Raw genomic sequence first — 22200 nt, 5'->3', positions numbered from 1 at the left:
TCACGCTTTCTTTTAAACCCTTCCTTTCCTTCAATGTTTTCCAATGACCTTCTCTTTCCTTAAGATATTTCTTAAAAAACTGGTTTTCAAATTTGACCTCAACTTACAGTTGTATCATGTGACATTTATAAAATCTTTCCATGTCACGTTGTAAAGTGGATGTAATAGTCATATGTCATGTCAACAATTTATTTTCCAACTAAGATTCTTTTCAATTCAAACTTGCCCTCAACAACCACTTTTGTTGTTTCTTTCTCTTTCCTTTTCGTTTCTTCCACCTTAGTTCATAGATCTTGCATTCTCTTCGACGATCAAACCCAAATCACTACAACTCCTTATCTGGGTATGAAGTTTTTTTTTTTTTTTTTTTAAATATTGTTCTTCTGTTTGCTTTAACTTTATCCATTCGCGAAGGAATGGAATGAACTGAATCGACTATGTTCAATTTTTCCAGTTTTGAGTTTAGATTTAGAGTCTTTTTAAGGAAACAAATTAAAGGGTAATCGCTGATTTGATCCACCAAAATCAGTTTTTCATACCCAACAATTTTCTTAAAAAATTTCAACAAAGTCATTTTTTTAATTCTATGTCAAATTTGTGTGGTGGGTTAGAACTTAGATCATAGGCAACGAATCGGGTTATTGATGAGGTTTGATGGGTGTGATCAGATTTGGCCAAGAAGAAAGTGTGACTGGTGATTATGAATTGAAATGTGGGAAGAAGACATGAACATGAGCCATACTTCGGTTCACCCAGTTAAAGAATACATGAACGTGAGGATGAAGGATGTTTAAGGCAAGTCAAACACTGTTGGTAGCCTAACTCATCTTTCTCAGTTTGCTTTCGTTATTGTTGCACTCTCTATCATGGCCTCCACTAATGATTTCCCTTTTGTCACTACTTTCTGGTAATCACTATAGCTGATTTAGCTTTTTCTTTTGTATTGTTTCTTTTAGTTTAATTTTTGTTTTGTTTCTTTTAGTTTAATTTTTGTTTTGTTTGTAATTGTGATTATGAGCAATAACATACTTGTGTCAAGTGTGAAAATGTGTATGGAAGAACATCTAATGGGAAGGGAGATGTTAGACCCCTAAATAGATCTTCGTACTAAAGGGATCATTCTTTAGTTATAGGCTAAGGATACCTTGACATTGAAAGGGAAAAAGGATTTTGCTCAATTATCAAGTTTTGGAACAAGGAGATTCCAAATTTGGAAATGTTTTTAAAAGAGCCATTGATATGTGAAGGCATGAGAAAAGGTCATTGTATACAATCTTATCCTGCTATATCCAGAGAGATTGTTTCCAAATTCAAACTCGTGAATAAATTATCACAAGAGTGAAACTTTACTATTGTGCCAAGGCTTGCCCACCTATTGGATACTTGAAAATTAATTCTCGTATTTTTTATTGGAACGTCTACTGCATGAGTATGGATTTACGTGACATGTGGATCTGATTAGTAATAGAGTGAATCCCTAAATTCTGCATGTGCTATTGATACATGGTTATGACTTTGAAGTTGTGCCAAGGCTTGCCCACCTATTGGATACTTGAAAATTAATACTCATAATTTTTTATTGGAGTGTCTACTACATGAGTATGGATTTACATGACATGTGGATCTGATTAGTTATAAAGTGAATACCTTAATTGAACATGTGTTGTTGATACGTGGTTATGAATTTAAAGTTGTAGTTTAAGGATCTGAGTATGTTGTTGTATGGAAGTTAATTGATTGGCAATTAATCCTTATGAGTGTAAGTCTGATATTCAGTGCCAAAATGGAGCTAGTGCAACACACAACAACTTTTAGATATGTTTAGTTTATTTGATACGTCGGATAGCATTCATTTTGCTCAACTCCTCTAAACTATTATGAGATTCTTGAATTCATCGAGAGTTTGAAAAAAAGTCTATATTTAATTGAGATGGTTTGGTTATCTGATTACATGAACCACTTTTGTTGTCAATCATTCTTTATACCTAAGTTGCCAAAAGGACACAAAAACTTTCATAGTTGGACATAAATCATTAGAGTGGATTTGTTTTTGTGAAAAATAAATGATTTCCATTAGAAACTCATAATTCGAAAGAAGGAAAGAACAATGTTACTAAGTAAAATTAGGAGATAATCTCTCCTCAAAATGGTTTTCCCTTTTACAAGAGTCACTCCTCTATTCTCACTAGGTATATGATTTGAATGACTCCTCTCTACCATAGGTCCCTCCTATTTATTAGATATGATTTATCAACCTCTAATAAAGAGAAACAATAAACAACGATAAAAGGATAACTACCTTATTCCTAATTTTCTAGTTAAAAGATAAATAGAAAGATGCTAACTTTATGTTTTTGTAGTTCAAGATAAATAAAAAAAGGTTAATTAACTTATTCTTTTTTTTTTCTCCTAACCGTTTATTTTTCCTAATTCCCATATATCACATTAATATTTTTCAATGAAAAAAACATTAATTATTGGAAAGAGTATTTGTTGTACATAGTCATGGGATGTAATGAAAAAAGTTGGATAATGATTGAATTCCATGCCAATAGGCTTATGATGTTATTGTATGGATAAGATGTTACTTCATTTAATGCATATTTAGATAATGTTTGGCTTAGATTTTTTATTTTCCCTTAAATAAAATAAAAGGAGTTGAGTCAAACACATTTTTTTAAATGCTTATAAGAAAATTTAATTTTATTGTTAATGTAAAATATATTACACGGTCAACCAGAATGTAGCAATGACTTTTAAAGTAATTAATATAAAAATTAACAAATTACCATGCATGATAATCTTGGTTGAATCATAGTTTAGAAACACTTTACACCAAATATATTGTTTATTTTCCAAAAGCTAGATAGTTTGATTCTTATGGAAGAAAAAGGAAAAAAAAGGATTTTTTTTTATATAAAAATAGGGTGGAGGAGCTTTTAACGTTCTTCCCTTCTCTTTGATGTTAATGTTGTGTTTGTATTAAGTTATTTATTATTGTCGACCATGAATTTGCAGGATTCATCGTATATGTATCAAGATATTTATAGAGATTTGAAGACGAGAAAAAGCGTGGATGGCTTCAAAACTTCTCCTCGCATACATGCAGGAAAATAAAATGAAAACCATAATGAGATTTTCCAATTTTGTCCCAAGTTTTGATTAAACTATTCTTATATCTAAATGTATAAAATATACAAGATTTTAGGAAATTGAAAAGTTTATACCTTCGTCTTTAAATATTTTGCATCAATTACCCTATTTAATTACATGATTTTTCTCTTCCATTTGCATCTTATATACGCACTTGGAAGGGAATTTTAAATTTATTAATCTTCATAACCATCTCAAATTTGGAAAATGCAAAATAGTGAAAGAAAACTTGGAGTGAGATAAAATAATTTTTGTATGTTAAATGAATTTAAAAGATGCGATAAGATTATTTTTTAAGCAAATTTTAGCATACAAGATATGAAATTAGAGTTATTCACCTTTTAGGATAAATCATTTTTTTACATGAATGTTACTTAGTTTCTTCAAAAAATTTATTTCTTCAAAATTTATAAACAATTTATTTATTTATGTATATTATTTATATTTATGAATTGTTTATATTAATTTTAATATATTTAATATTTTTATTTATTTATTTATGTTTGATGTTTATTTTTTATATATTAATATTTGTTTTGTATTTATTTATTTATTTTCTTATTTATATTTACATTTATTTATATATATACATTGAATTATATATAAATTATATTTTTACTTCTTTATAATTCTTATTATACATCATGTTAATTAAATTTACAAACATGTCCGTACTTACTGTTAATTAATTTAAGTATTTATGTTTCTTTATAAAAATTAATAATTAATACATAAGATATATCTGAAATTTGTTATTTTAAAATAAATAAGTAAAACTTAATAAATAAATAATCGTATAGAGTCAAATCTTCCGTGTATTGCACGGGTTATAAAAGTAATTTAAAGAAATTTGAAGGCGAGAAAAAGTGTAACTTCAAAAGTCCTTCTCGCATACATGCAGAGAAATGAAATGAAAAACATATAATTTATTAGATTTTCCAATTTTGTCCCATATTTTAATTAAACTATCTTTATATCTAATATGTATTAAATCAATTATACATATAAAATAATTAATTTTATTACAAAATAAAAATTTTAAGTATATTTAAAAAAAATTAAAGTATTACATATTTTTATAATAAAATTAAAAAAATTATATTAATTAATAAAAATAAAATAAAAAGAATTAATTATATTATTAAATTTATATAAAAAATAGATTATGTATATAAATTTTATAACATAATTAATTATAATAACATAATAATAAAATAAATAATAATATTATATATGTATTTATATATCTATAACAATAAAAAGAGTATAAATATTAATTATATAAATATTTAAATATTAAATAATAATATTATAGATGTATTTATATATCTATAACAATAAAAAAGTATAAATATTAATAATATAAATATTTAAATATTAAATAATAATAATATTTATAATTGATATATAAATTAATAATATTAATTAAAACAAATGTTTAAAATAATGATAATAAATATAAATTAAAATAATTAATAAATTAATTAAATAATTATAATATTATTAATTATTTTAATTTTATTTTATTTCTATCAAATATTTTATAATATTTTTAGTAAATAATAATAATAATAATAAAATTATAATATAATAAAATAAATTTAGTTATTTATAACAAAATTATATAATAATAATAATATTATTAATTATATAAATTTATTAATTAATTTTTATTATTTTTAAATATAAGGGTAAATTAATTAATTTTCTATGTTTCGAGAATAATAAGAAACTCGTATTTTTTCTAAAATAATTATTTAATAATACCAAAAAAAAATTGTAAATTTTTAATTAACTCAAATATACACAAAAATACATAATATATCATTATTCAAACCTTTTTAAAGATAAGGATAAATTTGTAAATTTACATTTTTCACATTTTAGAATAATTAAATAATCTCTCAACCCATCACACTACTCACAAATTCAATAAATTTTTCTTATAATTTCACTATAATATACCACAATCCAAATAATCTCACTTTTTTCCGTATTTTTTCTCTAATTCTCCCGTATTTACTTCACCAAATCCTCACAAATCTCCTCTTCAAGTGTGAAGATTTGAGAAGATATGTGAAATTGTTTGGATATGTGAGATGTTACTTTCCTCTCAAATCCTCACACATTCAGTCTTTCAAATCCTTACACTTCCACTCTCCAATCCAAAGTGAATTTGTGAGAAAAAGTTATTGAAAATTTGTAAGTGATGTAATGGTTGTAAGGAATTTTGAATTTTTTTGAAAGGTGTAAAATGCAAGTTTATAAATTTACCCTTGTGTTTTAAAATAGTTAAATAATGAAATATGAGGTGTTTTTGTAGATTTGAGTTAAATAAATTTTGTAAATTATTTTTAACAACGTTGAATAATTATTTTCAAAAATTATACAAGTTACTTAACACTATCGAAACATTGAAAGTTGTGATAAAAATAATATTATCTAAACATATACAAATTTACCGTTATATTTAAAAATAAATTAAAATATTTCATTTGTTTGTTAATTTAAGTTTTTTTAATTAAAAGATTAATTTCGTAATGTGTATTAACTGACTTTGGAAGAAATACAGGTTATGTATATTTTTTTATTATTATATAATATTATATTGTATAATGGAATATATTGTATATATATAATAATATTAATAATTATAATGATAATTATTATTAATTAAGAATTAATCTTGACTTTTACATAGAATGTATGAAAATCGATTCCCTCTTAAGTGGAGAATAGATTTTAGCTTCACAATCACTTGATTATAACAACTATGAAAATCAATTTTCCCACTTCAACAGTAATATAAATTGATTATTTCTTCACTACAAGTTCCATCAAGATCCACTTTCAACATTTCAATTACATTTTCATTCGTCCTTGCTCATCCTTTCAAAACCACTAATCCAAACAACACAAACTCACACCCTTCCTTCCACGGGCACAATACCTCTATGGATGCAAACACAACATAATTGTTCTCTTCTTGACATCTCCTTCAACGTTAAAAAGAAATTAAGAGCGTGTTTGGATTTGGCTACAGTCGAACCTCATTTTAAAAATATACAGACATTTGGCTATACACACGATTTTATTTTTTTTTGAAGTTGATGAAAAGTAGTTTTCCACTGGGTTGAAAATTTACATTATGTTTTATAGTAAACTTTGGTTTTAAACCCTGGCGTTGTGTGATTCATGTAACCGACGTTATCTTGTGGGATAAAAGACTATGTTGTACTTGTTTTATAGCAATCTTGCTTTCAGGATAAAAACTTCCAAATGCTAAAATCAAGTTCATTCAAAATCAATTTTATAAATTCTCATCCAAACACTAAAATTGATGAATAACTTCTAATTTACTTTCGAAGCCCTCATTTGAACTTTAATTTAAAGAATTTTTCAAGTAAAAAAAAAAAGAACCTTGGCTAAACACTGTGGGACTTGCGTTGGGTAGATCTGTTATGATCTTATCATACCTGTTTTTGACAGTGGCACCCTGTTTCATATACTGTCTAGTTGAAACATGTCATTATTGCATTAACTTTTCCACAACATTACATAATTATTCGTCTCATCGTTTATCAATTACCTTGTTGCTACTGCCGGCTTGCAGACTTTGTGGAGCTTTTCATTGGCTATTACTGATGAGTATTGTTCCTTGCAGAACTATCGAATTGTCAGTTTGTTTACAATTGGTGATGGGGTAAGATTTACAGTAAGACTCCAGAATCTTTTTACTACTCTGCAATGTTAAAATACGTGTTGCTTTCAGGTTAGTTTTTAGGATTCCCTTCACTTTATTAACAGCTATGTGTAACACAATTTCCAAAAACTGATACAGACTCATCCCAAATACTTTTATTAATCTCAAACAATAACCTGATACGCACTATAAACACAGTTTCACAAAAGAATCACTTGGATACGTATTATGACACACCATAACTGCAGTGGAAAGCATACTCCGTTATTCTGCCTTCATCACCAACTTTTTTTTATAATGTAGACATGTGTAGCTTTAACCTGCTTTACTTTTTTCCCCTCTGAAAGGGCTGTTGTGTTAATTTCAGAAGACCTGTGTCTTCCATGTAGGTCAGATCTACGCTTACATTTGCAGCAGCCTGTGCATCAACAGGCATCACTGTGCTCATTGATAATGATCTTGGAAGTTGTTCAAAAGACCACTGTGTGTAGTTTGAAACGGCTACAGGCATGACCTTCGTTTGTTGGTTCACCACAGTTCCATCGTTTCTCCTGAACTTCTGGTCTTCAGCTTCACGGTAAATAAAAACAATAGCACGCAGAAATTGGGACAGCTTGTAAAGAAAATATTGGTGTCAGGGATTTGGTATTGTTTTGTCTTGCACTTATAAATTTTTTTAAAGTTTCATGGTGTTAGTACCGAATGGTTACATGCATGTACTATCCTCCATCAAACCAGACATCTAATTTAGGATTTTGCCATGTGGTGGTTATTGCTCAGTCATATTTGGCGGTGGAGTGAGTACACATGACTGTAGTCTATGATTAGTGCATACATACAATGTTTAGTAGTATGCTTGCTGTAAAGAAACATATTCGACACGAATTTGGTGTTTTTGCATGTGGAAATGTGTTTAGTTATTAACACAGTTTTGTTCTGTTAACTATGCATTTTTAGTTATCAGTCAACTTTGGCTATGTTTTTTTTCCATGACTGACTATGACTTGTTTTTCTAGACAGTGCACGCTATTATTGTTGACCTTGTTTTGGCTCAATATCGATAACAACACTATCAGTCTAATAATAATAAATATAGTGTAAGAGAAAAATAAGTTTTATTTTAGCTTTTTAATGTAGTATTATATAAGGTTACGACAGAGCAATACTGATAAAGGTTAAAGGAGGGGAGGAGGGGTATGCTTCGACAAGAAGGATTGCAAGTCCAAATTCCATGAACATACTAACTGCAATCTTCAATGGGTGACGAAACAACAATTTATTTCTTCCTTTGATCATATATGGTGAAAAGCATATATGGAATGGAACTGTGAACGTCAAACATCCACAAGTGAAGCAGAAATTGAAGAAAAGGTTGATGTCCCCTATATATATATGCAAATAAAATGGTCGAGCATTTTGATTTCCGAGTTAATAAAAAGAGCACTATTTTAATGTTGGACATCAACATGATATCTAAATAAACCAGTTAAAGGTTTTACAAAATTTTACAGTCTACAATCAAAGAACAGGGCGAAACATGACAACATAACAACACCAAGGCAAAAAGCAATGGCTAACCGAATAATACAGCTGATAGGCAAAGCTGCTCTCTCAGTAGTCTGCGCCCCCGTACTATGTACAGTCCCCAGTAATATCTTCTTCTAGTAAAATTACATTTCAAGTAACTGTGGATATATCTGCAAACAAACTTCAAGAACATTGCTGCAATCATTTACTTTGACAGCCACGTGGAAAATATCAACAAAGGAAGCATTAAAATCAATCCATAGCACACAAAAGTATCGATGCTTTCAAAAGTACTTCCGAGAATAGCACTCCATATTTGTCCAACACTATCTCGGAGATATTTCTGCACACAAATCCAGTGAACATGACTTAAAGATCATGAAACAATGTAGATTGTAAAACTAATATTGATGAGGCATATATTAGATTCACCTCTGCAGTTAAATTATTATATTGATCCTCCGCATCCGAGTTTCTCAAAATTATTGTGTCACTGTCAGAGATTGATTGTTCCAAAGAGATTCTCGTTTTAGCTGTCCCAATTTTTTTATTTGACAGGGATCTGTAGGCTGAATCTGTATGTATAGTTTTCATTACAGAACCAAAGAAGTTTGTCACAGGTACCTGGAAAGAAGTGACAAAAACGAACTCAAGACTTCAATCAAACAAAGCATAAAAGAAGTGGCAGATATTGTCAATCAAAATATTAAATCATTAAACTTTTCCAATTAAACTAAAAATTGATAACCTTGCAAAACTTGATTTCTCACCACAGAAACAATAAATTTACGAAAAAGATAGAAGAGCAAACGATTAAAGATATGTACAAAATTCCATTACCTCCTCTAAATGGCGTTGGTATAGATCCATTCTATAATATGCAGTTGACATCAACAAATTTGGATTATATGACTTGAAAAGGCTGCAAAACAAACACAAAAAACAGAGTAAACAATTGAGCCTTCATTGCCAAGATTTAAACATAATTTTAATGTTATGTATTCCAGCTACTCTGAAGTCTGGACTTGCTTAACAAATAAGACAGAAGATGATTTTCCATTTTCAAATGATAGAAAACATGAAAGTTATTTTACCAAAAAGGGGTCAATTACGCTTTAATTCCTTTTAAAGATAATAGTTTCAAACAAAGACTAAAAAACAAAAATGCAACAAAATGTTTGGAAAGTAAAATTCAGATAAAAGAACATGAAATAAAAAACATACATCCTCTCTGGAGTAAAGACAGTTGATAGCAAGGATAAAATACTTAAGATGAGAAAGGCATGTAAAAAGATTAAATGTACCTGCTTAATGAAGCATTGTCATACATATTCAGCCTCTCAAAGAAAGCAAGGGTATAAAATGTAAAACGATCAACGACTGAAACACCAACCTGCATATTTTCACAAACAAAAAACTTAAGAGATAAACTGTAGCAAATTACATCAAATCCTTGAAAGAAGGACCAATAGATTTTTATACATACATCTGAGTCCAAATGATGTGAATATGAATTTTCTCCTTTCATACTACTTCCAATTGCCAAAACACCTGGCGAATGAAGCTGCCAGGCCCAGGAAAACAACAGTCAGCAACAAAACTTTGGGAAGAATAATCAGCTAGACTGAAAAAAGAATCTCTTATTATCACATAATAACCAACTATAAATTTGAGGGGGGAAATTTTAATAATGAATAGATACTGAGCACTAAAAGTATTGATTTAATCCTGGAAGATAAAACCTAGAGAAGGAGAAGTAAAAAAAACCAAAAAGGGTTAAATTCGTATTCTGTGTGGTTCATGATATGATGTTGAAGAGGAGGGGGGGAATTTAACGGTTAAAACCCAAATCCTTCAGTATAGGAAAGTTGCTAATCTCCTTTCATTAAATTATGCAATTTCCACAGATATGCTCAAGACTAAAAGCAAAGTAACCATAATTTATAAAGAAGGGAAATCATTTAGAATATAATCTCTTTACATGTACTTGTATATTGTTAATAATCGACATATAGGTTCTTTGAACAGCAGCTAAACAGCAAAGAAATATGAGCAACTGAATTTCAGACTTCTTTATACCCCAACCCATGCACTAATGGCAAGAACACTATTCAACAAAATACATCTAATGATGAACACACGGCATGCATTAGACTTGGACAGGTATAAACTCTAAAGCTAACATTTTGCACTTAAATGATAAGTGGTGATTAATTATGGACAATGAATACTCAAGACCACATACTGTTATTTCATAAGAATTGGCTCAAGAATGATGGAAATAAAAAAAATCAATGAGACCTGGGAGAACAGAGTAGAGGCTTGGCAGGTGTCCACCATTATAAGAAGCTCCTTAAACCTAACAAATCCCGTTATGAATGAGTAAACAAATGAGATTATAGTCCAATAGTGATAAGCATACAAAATTGGAGTCCTAATTAACATAAGTAGCTCTGTTTCAATGATTATTCATCTTTATTGTTTTCTGTTTTGTACTTTGTTAAGGAGAATCCACTATCCTCTCCTCTATTTTTAAGCAAAAGTCATTGCCCCCAATAAATTATTCTTCATTAATAAAAATCTATTTCATTTCATGTAATCAAATTACAATTCATATATCACAAATAAACAGTTGAATACGAAACAATACCGCCGTTTCTCTTTCATTTGCTTCACAGCATCAGCTAAATCATGACTTTGAAGCTCTTCTGAGTCCTGAAACTTCAAAAACTCATCACCTCCATGCCCTGTCATATAAAGAAGAATATGACTTCCTTCATCACTAAGAAGTCGCTTAGACCTTGGAACAGCAGTCTCATGACGTCCTGTAAGTACTCGTAAGAAGTTTTCCACTGTCACTTCATAGCCACGATAGTCTACCTGAGAGATTGCAGGAAAATGATTATCCTCTAAATTATACTACATATCAAGAAGAGCCCTAGAGAAGTAGAAAGAGATAAATATTCTAGCTTCTAAATACTAGACAAGATTTATACAATCAAACAAAAGAAGAAAATAAACACGGGGCTTTATCAAGTTATAGCCATTGAACATTACAGCACTAGTAACTCCTCCACGGGAGAGCATAACACTTAGAATAAAGATGAAAATAAAAGCATTACATGAAAGTAAACAATATTTTCAGGATGTAAGCCAACTTTTCACAAGAGACTAACTTGGTTCACTCTCAGAGAAGTTGTGGGCCTATAGTGTTTTTTTTTCTTTTCTTTTTGCAACACATCAAATTAAAATATAAAGGAGAAAAAGGATACAAACTTCATGACGGGTCTAGGCCAAAACTCATGCTGAGAAATTAAGCAAGCCTAAAATTAGGTAATCCAGTTTGATCTCTAAAAAAATGTACCTAATAAATAATCTATTAATGTGCAACTGCCCAATAGATGAACTAAACTACTTTAAGGTAGATTCAAACCTTACTCAAAACGTTCTCTACCAGACGCAGCTTAAGCTCAGTTAGGGTCATTATGATGCCAAGTCTTGATATCAACACTTGCATTCCATAACAATTTTATTAATAACATGATAGTACCACATGTGCCTCCATAGCAAATGTAGGAATAATTAAATATTATAAGGATATCAAACCAATATTTAAATTGTGAATCACTGAGCTAATTTTTGAATTGTGAAACATATCTTGCATTGAATTGAAAGATTCATATACAATGAAAAAAATACTTCAAATAAATAATGTAAATGATGGATGGTGTTAGATGTTAAATTTTTTAAACAATAAATAGATAAAAACATAGCCTGAAGTCTTATAAAACTAAATTTAAGTTTGTGAATGTTTTAATTTAGAAGTATGGACACAAAGCAATTAAATAGGTAAATGGGGTACATGCATTGAATGAGTAAGTAGTGAAATAAAGTAGTGAAATAATCAAATAGATAAGTTCAGAATTTTTTCTTCAATTCCTTTTCATTTAATTTAACAATTTGAACTTACACGACTTTTCAATTTTTACACGAGAACTAGTGAAAATAGAAAAAGTAACAAAATGGTTTAATCGAGTAAGTCGTACCAATGATACGAAACTGCACAAATTCACTCATGCATCAAAAGATACAATCAACAAGTGGCTAAATAGTATCGACTCATAAGGTTTGAATAGTAAATTGAAAGATTCTGATAACTATTATTAGTGTATGTTTCAATCTATCCCAATGTTTAAATCTATCCCAAAATTAATTTAAAGGAATCTCAAAGCTCATTTAGATAATTTTATATCGTAAGCATACAGATACTGTCAATGAAGCAAAACCTTGACAAGCCCAGAAGTAATGTTCTATATGACACAGATTAGCCAATAGCCAAGATGGTTTAGATAATAAATCTAGTTGAAGGTAAAGCTATTAATAAGCAGCTTACAAACACTGAAATTATCTAATACGCACAAAAAAAACCTTAAAAAGGAGGAAGTCTGCACCTCATAAATACACTTCCTTACAATCACTAGGATGCATTACATTTCCAAAGGAGTTTCAGTTCTAATAGAAAACCATAAACAAAAGTAAACAACACATGCAAGATATTACTTCAGGATAATTTAGCTTTCGAGATTAGTGAATCAAAATATGCTAGGTTTGCAGTACAAAATAAAGGTAACAAGAAAGATCTTCTCTATACTATACAAAAGATTCAGACAGAAATATGCACCCCTAAAAAAGTAAAAACTCACCTCCACATTATCCCCATACAGATTAAGTCTATGGTTTTCATTATTAAAAACCTGGGCAGGGTACTTGTTTCTTGCATTACATGCCATGTCATCTGCTAGCATGAGTATAATCCTCTCATCGGGTATCCCTAGCCGTTTAACTGTCCTGATTGAGAAAGAATTTAAAGACCTTTAGATCATTGTGAAGCATAGCTGAAACAAAACATTAAAAATAAGGCTAAATTGTTATGCTCACCTATACAAGGACAGAGTATTGGCCATATGCCGATAGTTAAACCTGAACAACGAAAGCAGCACATTTAGAATATTAACCACAAGAAAACCATGGACACTCAACAAAACAAAGTAAAGCTAAAAACAAAATCTAGATGTACCAAAAGCGAGAGGTGCAGACCAAAACAGCCCAGTTATTAGTGTGCATTGTAGTAGATGAGTATGCTACAGAGAAGCTGAGAAATATTAGCAATATAATCATCACGAGCTTTGAAAGGCGTACTTCCATTTTTTCTTTTCTCCAGGTATAATAAAGTGTTCCACACTGCAAAATAATCCCGCAAACTTAAAATTGCAAAACTAATAATGCACATTACCCAATCAAATTTGAATCGCATCATAAAATACTTCAAATTACAAGCAATAGATTCAGTCGGATCAAAGCGTCTATGACGTTTGTTCAGCTGAACGGCGAACTGCGTCGTTACGTCGGTGGAGGATGCGGGATCGCGTGGACGAGATTACGTGGGTGTAAGCAAACATTGACCTAGACGGTTGTTCAGGTGAACAGGTGAACAGAGAACTACGTCGTTTTGCTGGTGGAGAAAGCGCAGCAGTTTTCTTTTCTGGACGAGAGATAGTTATAGAAATAAAAAATATTAAAAATATTCAACAAACACGTATTTTAATTTTGTAATAATAGAGAACAGTGTAAATTAGACAAATTGAGTTTTCGCTGTTTCAAGTAAAATTAAATGTTTTAATAAAATCATGCGACATAAATAAATATTATAATCACTATTGAACTTGAATATAACACACATACATCTATATTTTTTAATTATTTAAAGGGTCATAAATTTAAAATTTAAATTAAGAAATTTAATTAAAAGTTAATGTGAGGGTAAATAAATAAAAATAAGTGTTTAATTACGTAGATTAGGACAGGACATGTATTTTACTGATAATAGGAACAACTTCAAAAAAATATTGTCGTTTACAATAATAAACATTTTGAGTAAAATACTATGATAAATAAATTATATATTTTGGATTTTAAAATTGCTATGTTATTGAGTTTTATAGAATTATTCATGCTATGTATGGAGGAAGCTCAAAAGATAAGACTTACTAATGTCTTATATATGAATGTGATTCTATCTTAGTTTGTGTTGTGTTTATTATTATAACTAATGTTCATAAATGTTTCGATTGATGAAATATCTGTCTTAATTAATGTAGGAAAATCAGGTTTAGGATTACTCATATTTTTTCGTGAAAGAAATATATGTGTTCATAAGTTGGCTAATCTAGGATTTATTCATAAAGAACTATTTCATTGATATAATAGGTTTTCATCTAATATATTCTTAGACTTATTTATGAATAGGTATAGTCTACCTATGTATCATTAGCATATAAATTTTGGTCTAGTCTCAATATTTTTTTATTTTTTTTTAATAATATTTTTTTCATGTGAACCAGGAAGATGTTGTTGTTTGAGGCATAAGTCTAACTCAGATGTCAAGTTACATAATGATGTCTAACGTGAAATTTTTTATATAAATTATATATTTTGGATTTATCATAAATATTTATGCCGTAATACAAAGTTATTTTTTGATTTTTGATAATATATTTTCTAAAAATATTGAAATTTAATTAAGGAATAAAGAGGTAGAAATATAAATTGAAAAAATATAAGCAATTTAAAAAATCAAATATAGAGATAACAGGATAGTGGTTATACGGAGTAATTGTTTAAAATATAAGATTAAAACAACATGCATTGTATTATGTATATGCAATTTGTTAGTTAAATGTTTATTGCATGTTGTATTGTTCTTAAAAAAATTGCTTGATTGGGAGATTGATAATGACTGAATTTTCAAAAGACCTTTTGTTTTGAACTAATCAACTTTGTAAAGAAAATTGGGGTACTGAACTCGCCCCCACCTAGAAATTTGATGTTTTTAAATGACACTTGTATTATCGTAATAAAAACAAAGTACTTGAATAAGGAAGTGTAGTACTACGTTGGTGACAGAGGTCAGAACTGTGATTGTGCAAGAAACATCACACAGGTCCTGTGTTTTTAGAGACCAAATAGTACTAAAGACAAAAACAAAGTACGTCTCAACTTCAATCTAGCACTAAATAATTTACAAGATTAATTCAATTTGGTCTCTGCACTAAATAAGAAATAAATTAAATCGAATTAAATGCAAGCCTGATCCTGTGTTATACAAAAATTTAGGATTTCTTTTTCCCTTTTGACCCTTTTGTTTTTTTTATGTTCAAGTGGGAAAAAGCAGGGCACATTAACTGGTTTTTCATACAAACGACCAATTTATGAAAGAGAAAGCCAAGCAGTGAACAGTGTTGTCTTCTCCGGTGAGTACTTTCCATGCAATGGCTTGATCATACGACACATGCCGCCCCATCGTCGACATGCAGATTCCAGCTGGCAGATATGCAAAACCCTGAAAACAGAATACACATACAGACCAAAAGTTAAGTCATTTTCGAAATGGAAGTATAGATTTTGTGATGAAAATTTTGTTATGATCAGACATCACCTGCTCCATTAACTTGGCAAAGTCTGTGCACAATGCCTTACGTCCAGACTCATCAAATATTTTATCCAATGTGATGTCTTGTAAGGCCACTAGAGTTGTTTCCAACATGTCAAGGCCTGCTTGATTTGCAAATATGAACACTGGTAATGACTGCAAGATCAAATGGAGAAGAATCATATTAATCTCACTTTACTAGAATTAAAGGATCAGTCACACTTTGAAATGAAATGCATAGGAAGCACATTGTTTACCTTCAGTGAACAGCATAGAATAGCATCCTGATGATGCCACAGATGTTTCAGCATCATGTCACCAACAAGAGAATCTGATCTCAGTAAATCGGACCTTAAATAGTAACTGTTTTGCATAAACATAGGGAAAAACACGTATTAGAGATTTCCTCTTGAAAATAAATATGAACTGTATAACATGCTTGTACTATTAATACTTGCCTATAGCTTTGGCAGATCCAGTGAGCCAGCGTAACAGCCTCTGGAGAACCAGGAGAAAGTTTTGCTCCAGCAGCTGGGTTTATACCTGACGGAGATATAGCCATGGCAACCCTCTGCACCGAGGAAATCACGCTGCGGACATATTGTCGTGCCATGACTGCAACATTATCTTGCAAACTGCTGTCAAAAGGGAACTGGAAGGCAATAGTCAACACTGATCGAGTGTTCTGACTTGATGATGCATCTGCACCAGCAGTTGTTGCAGGGCCCACTTCAAAACCTGAAGTCAAATCCAAGGTCCGATTTGTAGCAACTATATCCTTTTTGTCACCCTGCGACACAAGATGTAGTTATGTTACAGAAGTGATACACATGGAAAACAGCAACAGTAACAAGCACACAGTAGATTTTCAGCAATAGTGTTTGGATACAAAATAGAAAGTGATATCTTGTAATATGCACTTTTAAGTTATTACATGTGCTTACAGGAGTTTGAGTGAGATTTAAGACTTGAAAAAGTGAGTGTAGTAGAGACACTATTACAAGCAAAATACACATAAAACTCAACTGGTTTCGAATCTAATGGAATAATGCGGAAGCCAGAAGGAACTAAAGGAGCATCGTCAGGGAACATTTCATCAATTGGAGCAAATACGAGCTCAGAACAAGCCCCCACAGCATTCTCATCAATTCCACTACATATCTGCAAAAGAAAACAGAAAATGCACCTTAGAATCTACCTGTATTAATTATATCATCCACGCATAGATAATTTAACTGCACAGAAAAGAAACATAAATGAAATGGATGCTAAGAATGGAGGCAGACACATAATTACAAAGGCAAAGATTTCAAGAAACACTTTAAAACTAAAATGGAGCTTTAATGTGAAAATCTTAATCTAGTAGAGATTTTTTTGTGCTATTCATAGAAGTTTTGCAAGATATGCTAACTATCATTGCATCTCTAATACGAAATAGCATTTTTGCACCAAAGATGACAGATTGACTATTTATCTTTCACAGCTTGTGCAAAAATAAATAAATAAATAAATAGATAAATCCAGATATACGGATAATGTTCACCACGTTAATGAAGGTCGAGGCATCACCTGTAAGAGATGAATATCCCTTGAAACAAAAGCATCTTCTTGAGCAAGAGAGTGGCCTTCAAGCCTAATAACTTCAAGCATCTGTAGTAAAAACAAACATATCAGGGAGGCTGCTTGCGAGTATAAATGTCCAAAAAAACGAAACTAAAATTCTTTTTGTGTGAAACAAATCACCCAAAGCAAATATGCAACCGCAGTACACTTTATAAGGGAATACAAACCTACCTCTTCATGTTCAATTGTATGACCAAGAGGCATTATTATTTGACTGCCAGTGAATCGTGTAGGCCTCATCCCTGGATAGGCATAGGTTCCAGCTTTCAGTGATGCAGCAGAATAAGCATCAACATTGAAATCAGCCCACTCTGAGCGGTGCTCCCTCAAAAAACGAACCAAAACTGCAGGGGGGACATTCTGCACATAATTTTCAACCATAACTTGTCACATAACATTAACAGTGGTAAATAATAACCATCTATAGTTTTAAATTAAAGAATCATCCATCCCTTTATCAAGTTCCATATTCATCAAAGCATTGAGGTATCTTTCAGCCAAAATTGTTTAGGGGGATCAAATTTATCAATGGCCAATTTCACTCGTTTAACAATAGGCAAAAATGCTAGTTACAAAAAAGAAAGGACCAGTCTATTAAGCAGCTACAAAGGTATTTCAGTGATCTGTCCACATTCAATTCAACGAAAACTAGCACTTAAAAAATATCATGACATTGGGTTCTCAAGACTCACTTGAAGCAACATTGAAGCTTTTGCACAGAGAATTCCCCCGAGGAATGTAAGGGAACTTGCTGGATTAGAAGTTCCACTCAAATTCTTGGTTGAATTAATTGCAATAATTACATCCTCGGCACCGTCACAGTTCAATACAGACCATCCATCATCATTGAATCCATTTACAGCATCATTAAAGCCTCTGCAAGTCAAATGCATTAATTTTCCACAGAAAACTCAATGAATCAAAGATATGCCACAAAAAACAGTATTCTAGAACTGCAGCATGAATTAGGCTTCAACAAGACATTATTTCATGTGGCTACCTGCTCAATCTCTGGCTGAAAGTTCGTAGAACAGCAGGCTGCCTTCCCAACCCATAAACCACTTCACCACTTGTTTCCTGAGCTATTTGCCTGATATAGCGAAGTGCCTATCACAAAAGCCATCGAATTAACACCTATCTTTTAAGAAAGGAACAGAACATGGGAAACACATGAAGTGAGCACAGGTCTAGAAAAATACTTTATTTGTGGAACTGCAAATTAAGAATGAAAAGACAGAAGGGGGAGATGTTCATATCTAATTATAACATTTGAGTGTCAGCATCTGGAAACTTATCGGCAATTTCTAGAGGAAGAATCAGCTAGACGGTCTGACACAGTTGGGTCAGGCACTCATTACTAAAACAGTTAATGGCATAGTACTCAATAAGCTCAAGATTGTGGTTATGCTTTCAGATAGTTCACAATAACACCACTGGTCCAGACAAATTGAGAAGTAAATTCCTATACTACGCATTAACAACAATAAACTTACCGCAATTGTCATTTTCTGAGCCACCACCTTAGATGATTCATAAAGTGGCCGTAACACTTCTGGGACACTCCATGCCTAAGACAACAATAACCAATTTAATGTGGATAACAAAAGAAAATGAAATGCATTAGCTCAGTGTTTAGAAGCAAAACCTCTAGATTTAGGTGGTCTACAATGTGAATGATTGATCCTCCACCCTCGCATGGTCGAATCAAGTAGCCACTAGGGAGTGTTTCAGCCCTTACAAACTGAGCAGCAGCAGCTGGATTAGGGCCCGAGCCAGAACCAGACAGGGACCTTTCACAAACCTTCAAAAGGGGGATAAGATAAGGAGGCACATAAGTCCAAAGCAATATTAAATTTTCTACGTTCAAAGAAGAGTTTAAAGAAAACACTATGCAACAGTGTTACATATAAATTCTACAAATCCATATAATGCATCAAACACAAAACATACTCACCACAAGACTGCCGTTTTCCAAACTTGTGGTATATCTCAGAGTCCAGAAATCCCGGGCAGGAGCCAGTGTTGTTGGGGCATATGTCTGTAGCAATTTTGAAGTATAATCACAGAAATTAAAAAACAAAAAAGTACAGAGAAATCTTAAATTTGAGGCTCACCTGTGTGTAGACAAGTTCAATGGTTCCTCCACTTCCGGCGGGAAACATAGTAAAAACTTCTAGGCTCCGACATTCCCGGAACCAAGATGGACGATCTTTAAGGATCTCTGCAATCTATTGAAAATTGGCCATTCGAAATTCAAATCCCAATCAGCTAGCAGGTATTGACTGGCCTACCAAGAAATGACCAAAAATCCAAACCATATATTAACATGTTGAAATTACCTTAGTAGGTTCTAAACTAACAAGACCACAGGCTCGAGCTGCCACTCCACTGCAACTTTGTGAAATGGCAAAGATCCCAACCGAATCCGGACCAGGCTGGCAAAAAGAACTTTTTTAGATGCAGAGGTAATTGCAGAGTTTAGTAAACTCAAACCAGCATGGTATCACAATATATATCCTACAGATGCCAAAGGTCACTAATTTATTAACTAATTTATGCAAGGAATAGAAAAATAAACCTTCATCCCAGGCATCTGGACCCAATCTACAGCAGTTCCCGTAGCCTTTGAAAGGAACTCTGTCAAGGTCTCCTCTGCAATTGATAGGAGTCTGCAAGGATCACAATAGATAAACCAATTGAGTAAAGCTTCATCACACAAGAGCATAAACTTCACTTCATGGAGCTCAAATTACCCAGCAGGGTTATTAGCATCTCTCATGGTTTGTTGAGGAGTGGTAACCACCGAATCACAACTAGCATCAGTAGTTGCTGCTGATGTCTGCAGGGATAGGAATAGCATGAATAACAGCTAAAACAAGTAGTACTTACAGTAAAGCAACAACAGCCCCTGGCATCAAATCAAGACCAGCATGCAAGAAAACCAAAAACAGATCGGTTCTTCTCCCAACTTCTCCACATTTAAGTACACTCTTTTCACAAAATTTTCTGCTCAAGACCCCAAAAGGTGAAGAATTGACAATCATAAAGAAGACACACTTACAGTATGTAACTGCTGCCTCATATACCCATTCTCACACACCAGCTGTGACACCTGCTTCTGCAACCGATCATTCTCCTCCATCAACAACTTGTTCATTGCAGTTAGTTTGCGGTTCACAGTCTGAAGCCGAGAAGCCTCTTTTCTCTGCTTCTCCCTACACCTGCACGCCATCCAAACCCACATCTAAGACCCACTCTCAAAACTAAGAAGAGATGGCTTAAAGAAGAGTTAATTTGGCATACCTTCGGTTCTGGAACCAAACCTTGATTTGCTTAGGCTCGATGTTGGAGAGAATGGGGCACTCTCTGATCAATTGTTGTCTCCTAAGAGAACTAGGCTTAGGGCACTCCGCATAGACCCTTTCAAGAGCCTCGACCTGCTCAGCAGTGTACCTCACATACTTGCCAGCATCAAGGTGCTTGTCAATGCTCCCACTGCTGCTACTCTCCCTGTGTTGAGCCACGGCCATAGCCATGTTTCCTTCTTCCCACACCACACACTCACTCTCAACAATAAGGAGAAAATGAAAATGAAAGGTAGAGGGTGGTTGATGTTGGTACTAGTAAAGGCGGTAACTTGACATAAGAAAACTCAAACCGGGGTAACGTTAAAGGGGAAAGAAACGAATAGAGACAACGAAAGCGTGTGTAATTTTGTGCAACCACCGTAATTGTTCCTTCCACTCTCTCAAGTTCCGCTACCGTGGAACCAGCTCAGACAATAAAAAATAAAAGCGAAGAGAGAGAGACAGAGAGAGAGAAAGAAAGAAACTCTCTTTCATTGAAATTGCAGCGAATGGCTCCAAATTGTTAACAGGAAAAACTCGTTTCTTTTACCAGCTAAGATAGAACCAAACCCACACACCCCACTCACTGTCCCCTCTCTTTCTTTTTTTTTCACTTGCAACTCGAAACCGAAAGGTTTAATTTTGAAGGAACCCCACTTGTCGTGAGTTAAGCTCAAAATGCGGGGTTTTATTGTTTCGTTGAAAGGTGAGAAGAATCCGGAAGAAAGGAGGGGAAAAATAGAAGGGGGTTTGAAAAGAAAGAGAAAGAGTGAAGGGAGCTTGAGGTAGAAGGAAGGAATAGGTGTAGAAATAGATAGGAAGGGTTAAAGTGTGAAGGGTAAAGAAACCCTAAGAAGCATAAACATGTTGGTGTTGGTGTTGGAGAAGGGAGAGTGAGTGAAGGAATAAAGTGAGTAAGAAGAGAGAAGAGAGAGTTTGGGGTCTGAGGAGAGAACAGAAGAGCACGAAGATCGAGAAACATGGGAGGGTATGTTCCTGTTTTTTTTTTTTATAATTTTCGGCGCATTTACGTGGTTGTCCCTGTTGGTGTTGTTGCTTTGATTTGACAGGTAGGACCCACACTGCAGTGAGTCCTCACCAACTCTTTTCTCAGTGTCAATTCCGGACCGGAGTTCAATATCCATGGGACATGGATTCGGATTGGGATTGGGATTGGATCCCTAACCTATTACTACACAATTTTTTATTTAATTTTTCACATTTTTCTTCTTCTTTAGTTTAGGTATTTCTAATAAATTTATAACTTCTTTTTAACTCTACCTTTTTTAGAAACCTGTAATAACAAAAAAATATATATAAATTTAAAACAAAAAATTAAGATTATCTCTTATTCAAAT

The 22200-nt window shown here is 32.2% G+C and overlaps 2 protein-coding genes and 1 pseudogene across 3 annotated transcripts; 1 reads left to right on the top strand and 2 right to left on the bottom strand.

The window, feature by feature from the left end:
• Positions 1-710: 710 nt before the first annotated feature.
• On the top strand, positions 711-7489 carry LOC137823225 (CASP-like protein 5A2; annotated as a pseudogene).
• Positions 7490-8249: 760 nt separating this feature from the next.
• On the bottom strand, positions 8250-13970 carry LOC137822924 (uncharacterized). 2 transcript variants are annotated; one of them, XM_068627951.1, is made up of 11 exons: positions 13718-13970; positions 13461-13624; positions 13322-13363; positions 13087-13231; positions 11034-11263; positions 10685-10742; positions 9870-9947; positions 9688-9776; positions 9224-9305; positions 8816-9007; positions 8250-8726 (listed from the first exon to the last, which is right to left on the bottom strand). In XM_068627951.1, exons 2-11 carry the CDS (start codon positions 13586-13588, stop codon positions 8589-8591), a joined length of 1182 nt encoding a protein of 393 aa, XP_068484052.1. In that variant the 5' UTR covers positions 13589-13624; positions 13718-13970; the 3' UTR covers positions 8250-8588. The 2 variants fall into 2 exon arrangements, with proteins under 2 accessions (XP_068484052.1, XP_068484059.1); XM_068627958.1 differs by having other exon boundaries at positions 13708-13914.
• Positions 13971-15412: 1442 nt separating this feature from the next.
• Positions 15413-21879, bottom strand: LOC137824650 (homeobox-leucine zipper protein REVOLUTA). The gene is made up of 18 exons (XM_068630332.1): positions 20799-21879; positions 20557-20716; positions 20249-20334; positions 20074-20164; positions 19835-19930; positions 19610-19723; positions 19450-19533; positions 19141-19296; positions 18989-19063; positions 18496-18602; positions 18188-18371; positions 17667-17855; positions 17442-17522; positions 16899-17033; positions 16331-16662; positions 16130-16235; positions 15879-16028; positions 15413-15782 (listed from the first exon to the last, which is right to left on the bottom strand). The coding sequence occupies exons 1-18, from the start codon at positions 21029-21031 to the stop codon at positions 15633-15635; spliced, it is 2529 nt and encodes an 842-aa protein (XP_068486433.1). The 5' UTR covers positions 21032-21879; the 3' UTR covers positions 15413-15632.
• Positions 21880-22200: the final 321 nt, after the last annotated feature.

Source organism: Phaseolus vulgaris, chromosome 11 (genome assembly GCF_000499845.2).
Source record: "Phaseolus vulgaris cultivar G19833 chromosome 11, P. vulgaris v2.0, whole genome shotgun sequence".
NCBI classification, from domain to species: domain Eukaryota; kingdom Viridiplantae; phylum Streptophyta; class Magnoliopsida; order Fabales; family Fabaceae; genus Phaseolus; species Phaseolus vulgaris.
The sequence above is the reverse complement of the archived record's forward strand: the minus strand, read 5'-3'. Positions and strand labels throughout refer to the sequence as shown.

Bases quoted from the DNA above. Each gene is read 5' to 3' on its own strand.
- LOC137822924 (XM_068627951.1), bottom strand. From the start codon at position 13,588: ATGGAAGTACGCCTTTCAAAGCTCGTGATGATTATATTGCTAATATTT. The intron at 10,743-11,033 runs GTATTGTTTCGT...GGGATTTGTTAG, and splicing joins CAAATGAAAGAGAAACGGCG to GTTTAAGGAGCTTCTTATAA. The intron at 9,948-10,684 runs GTCTCATTGATT...TGGGCCTGGCAG, and splicing joins CCTCTACTCTGTTCTCCCAG to CTTCATTCGCCAGGTGTTTT.
- LOC137824650 (XM_068630332.1), bottom strand. From the start codon at position 21,031: ATGGCTATGGCCGTGGCTCAACACAGGGAGAGTAGCAGCAGTGGGAGC. The intron at 18,603-18,988 runs GTAAGTTTATTG...CTTTTGTGATAG, and splicing joins CTCAGAAAATGACAATTGCG to GCACTTCGCTATATCAGGCA. The intron at 17,523-17,666 runs GTAGGTTTGTAT...TTTTTACTACAG, and splicing joins ATACAATTGAACATGAAGAG to ATGCTTGAAGTTATTAGGCT.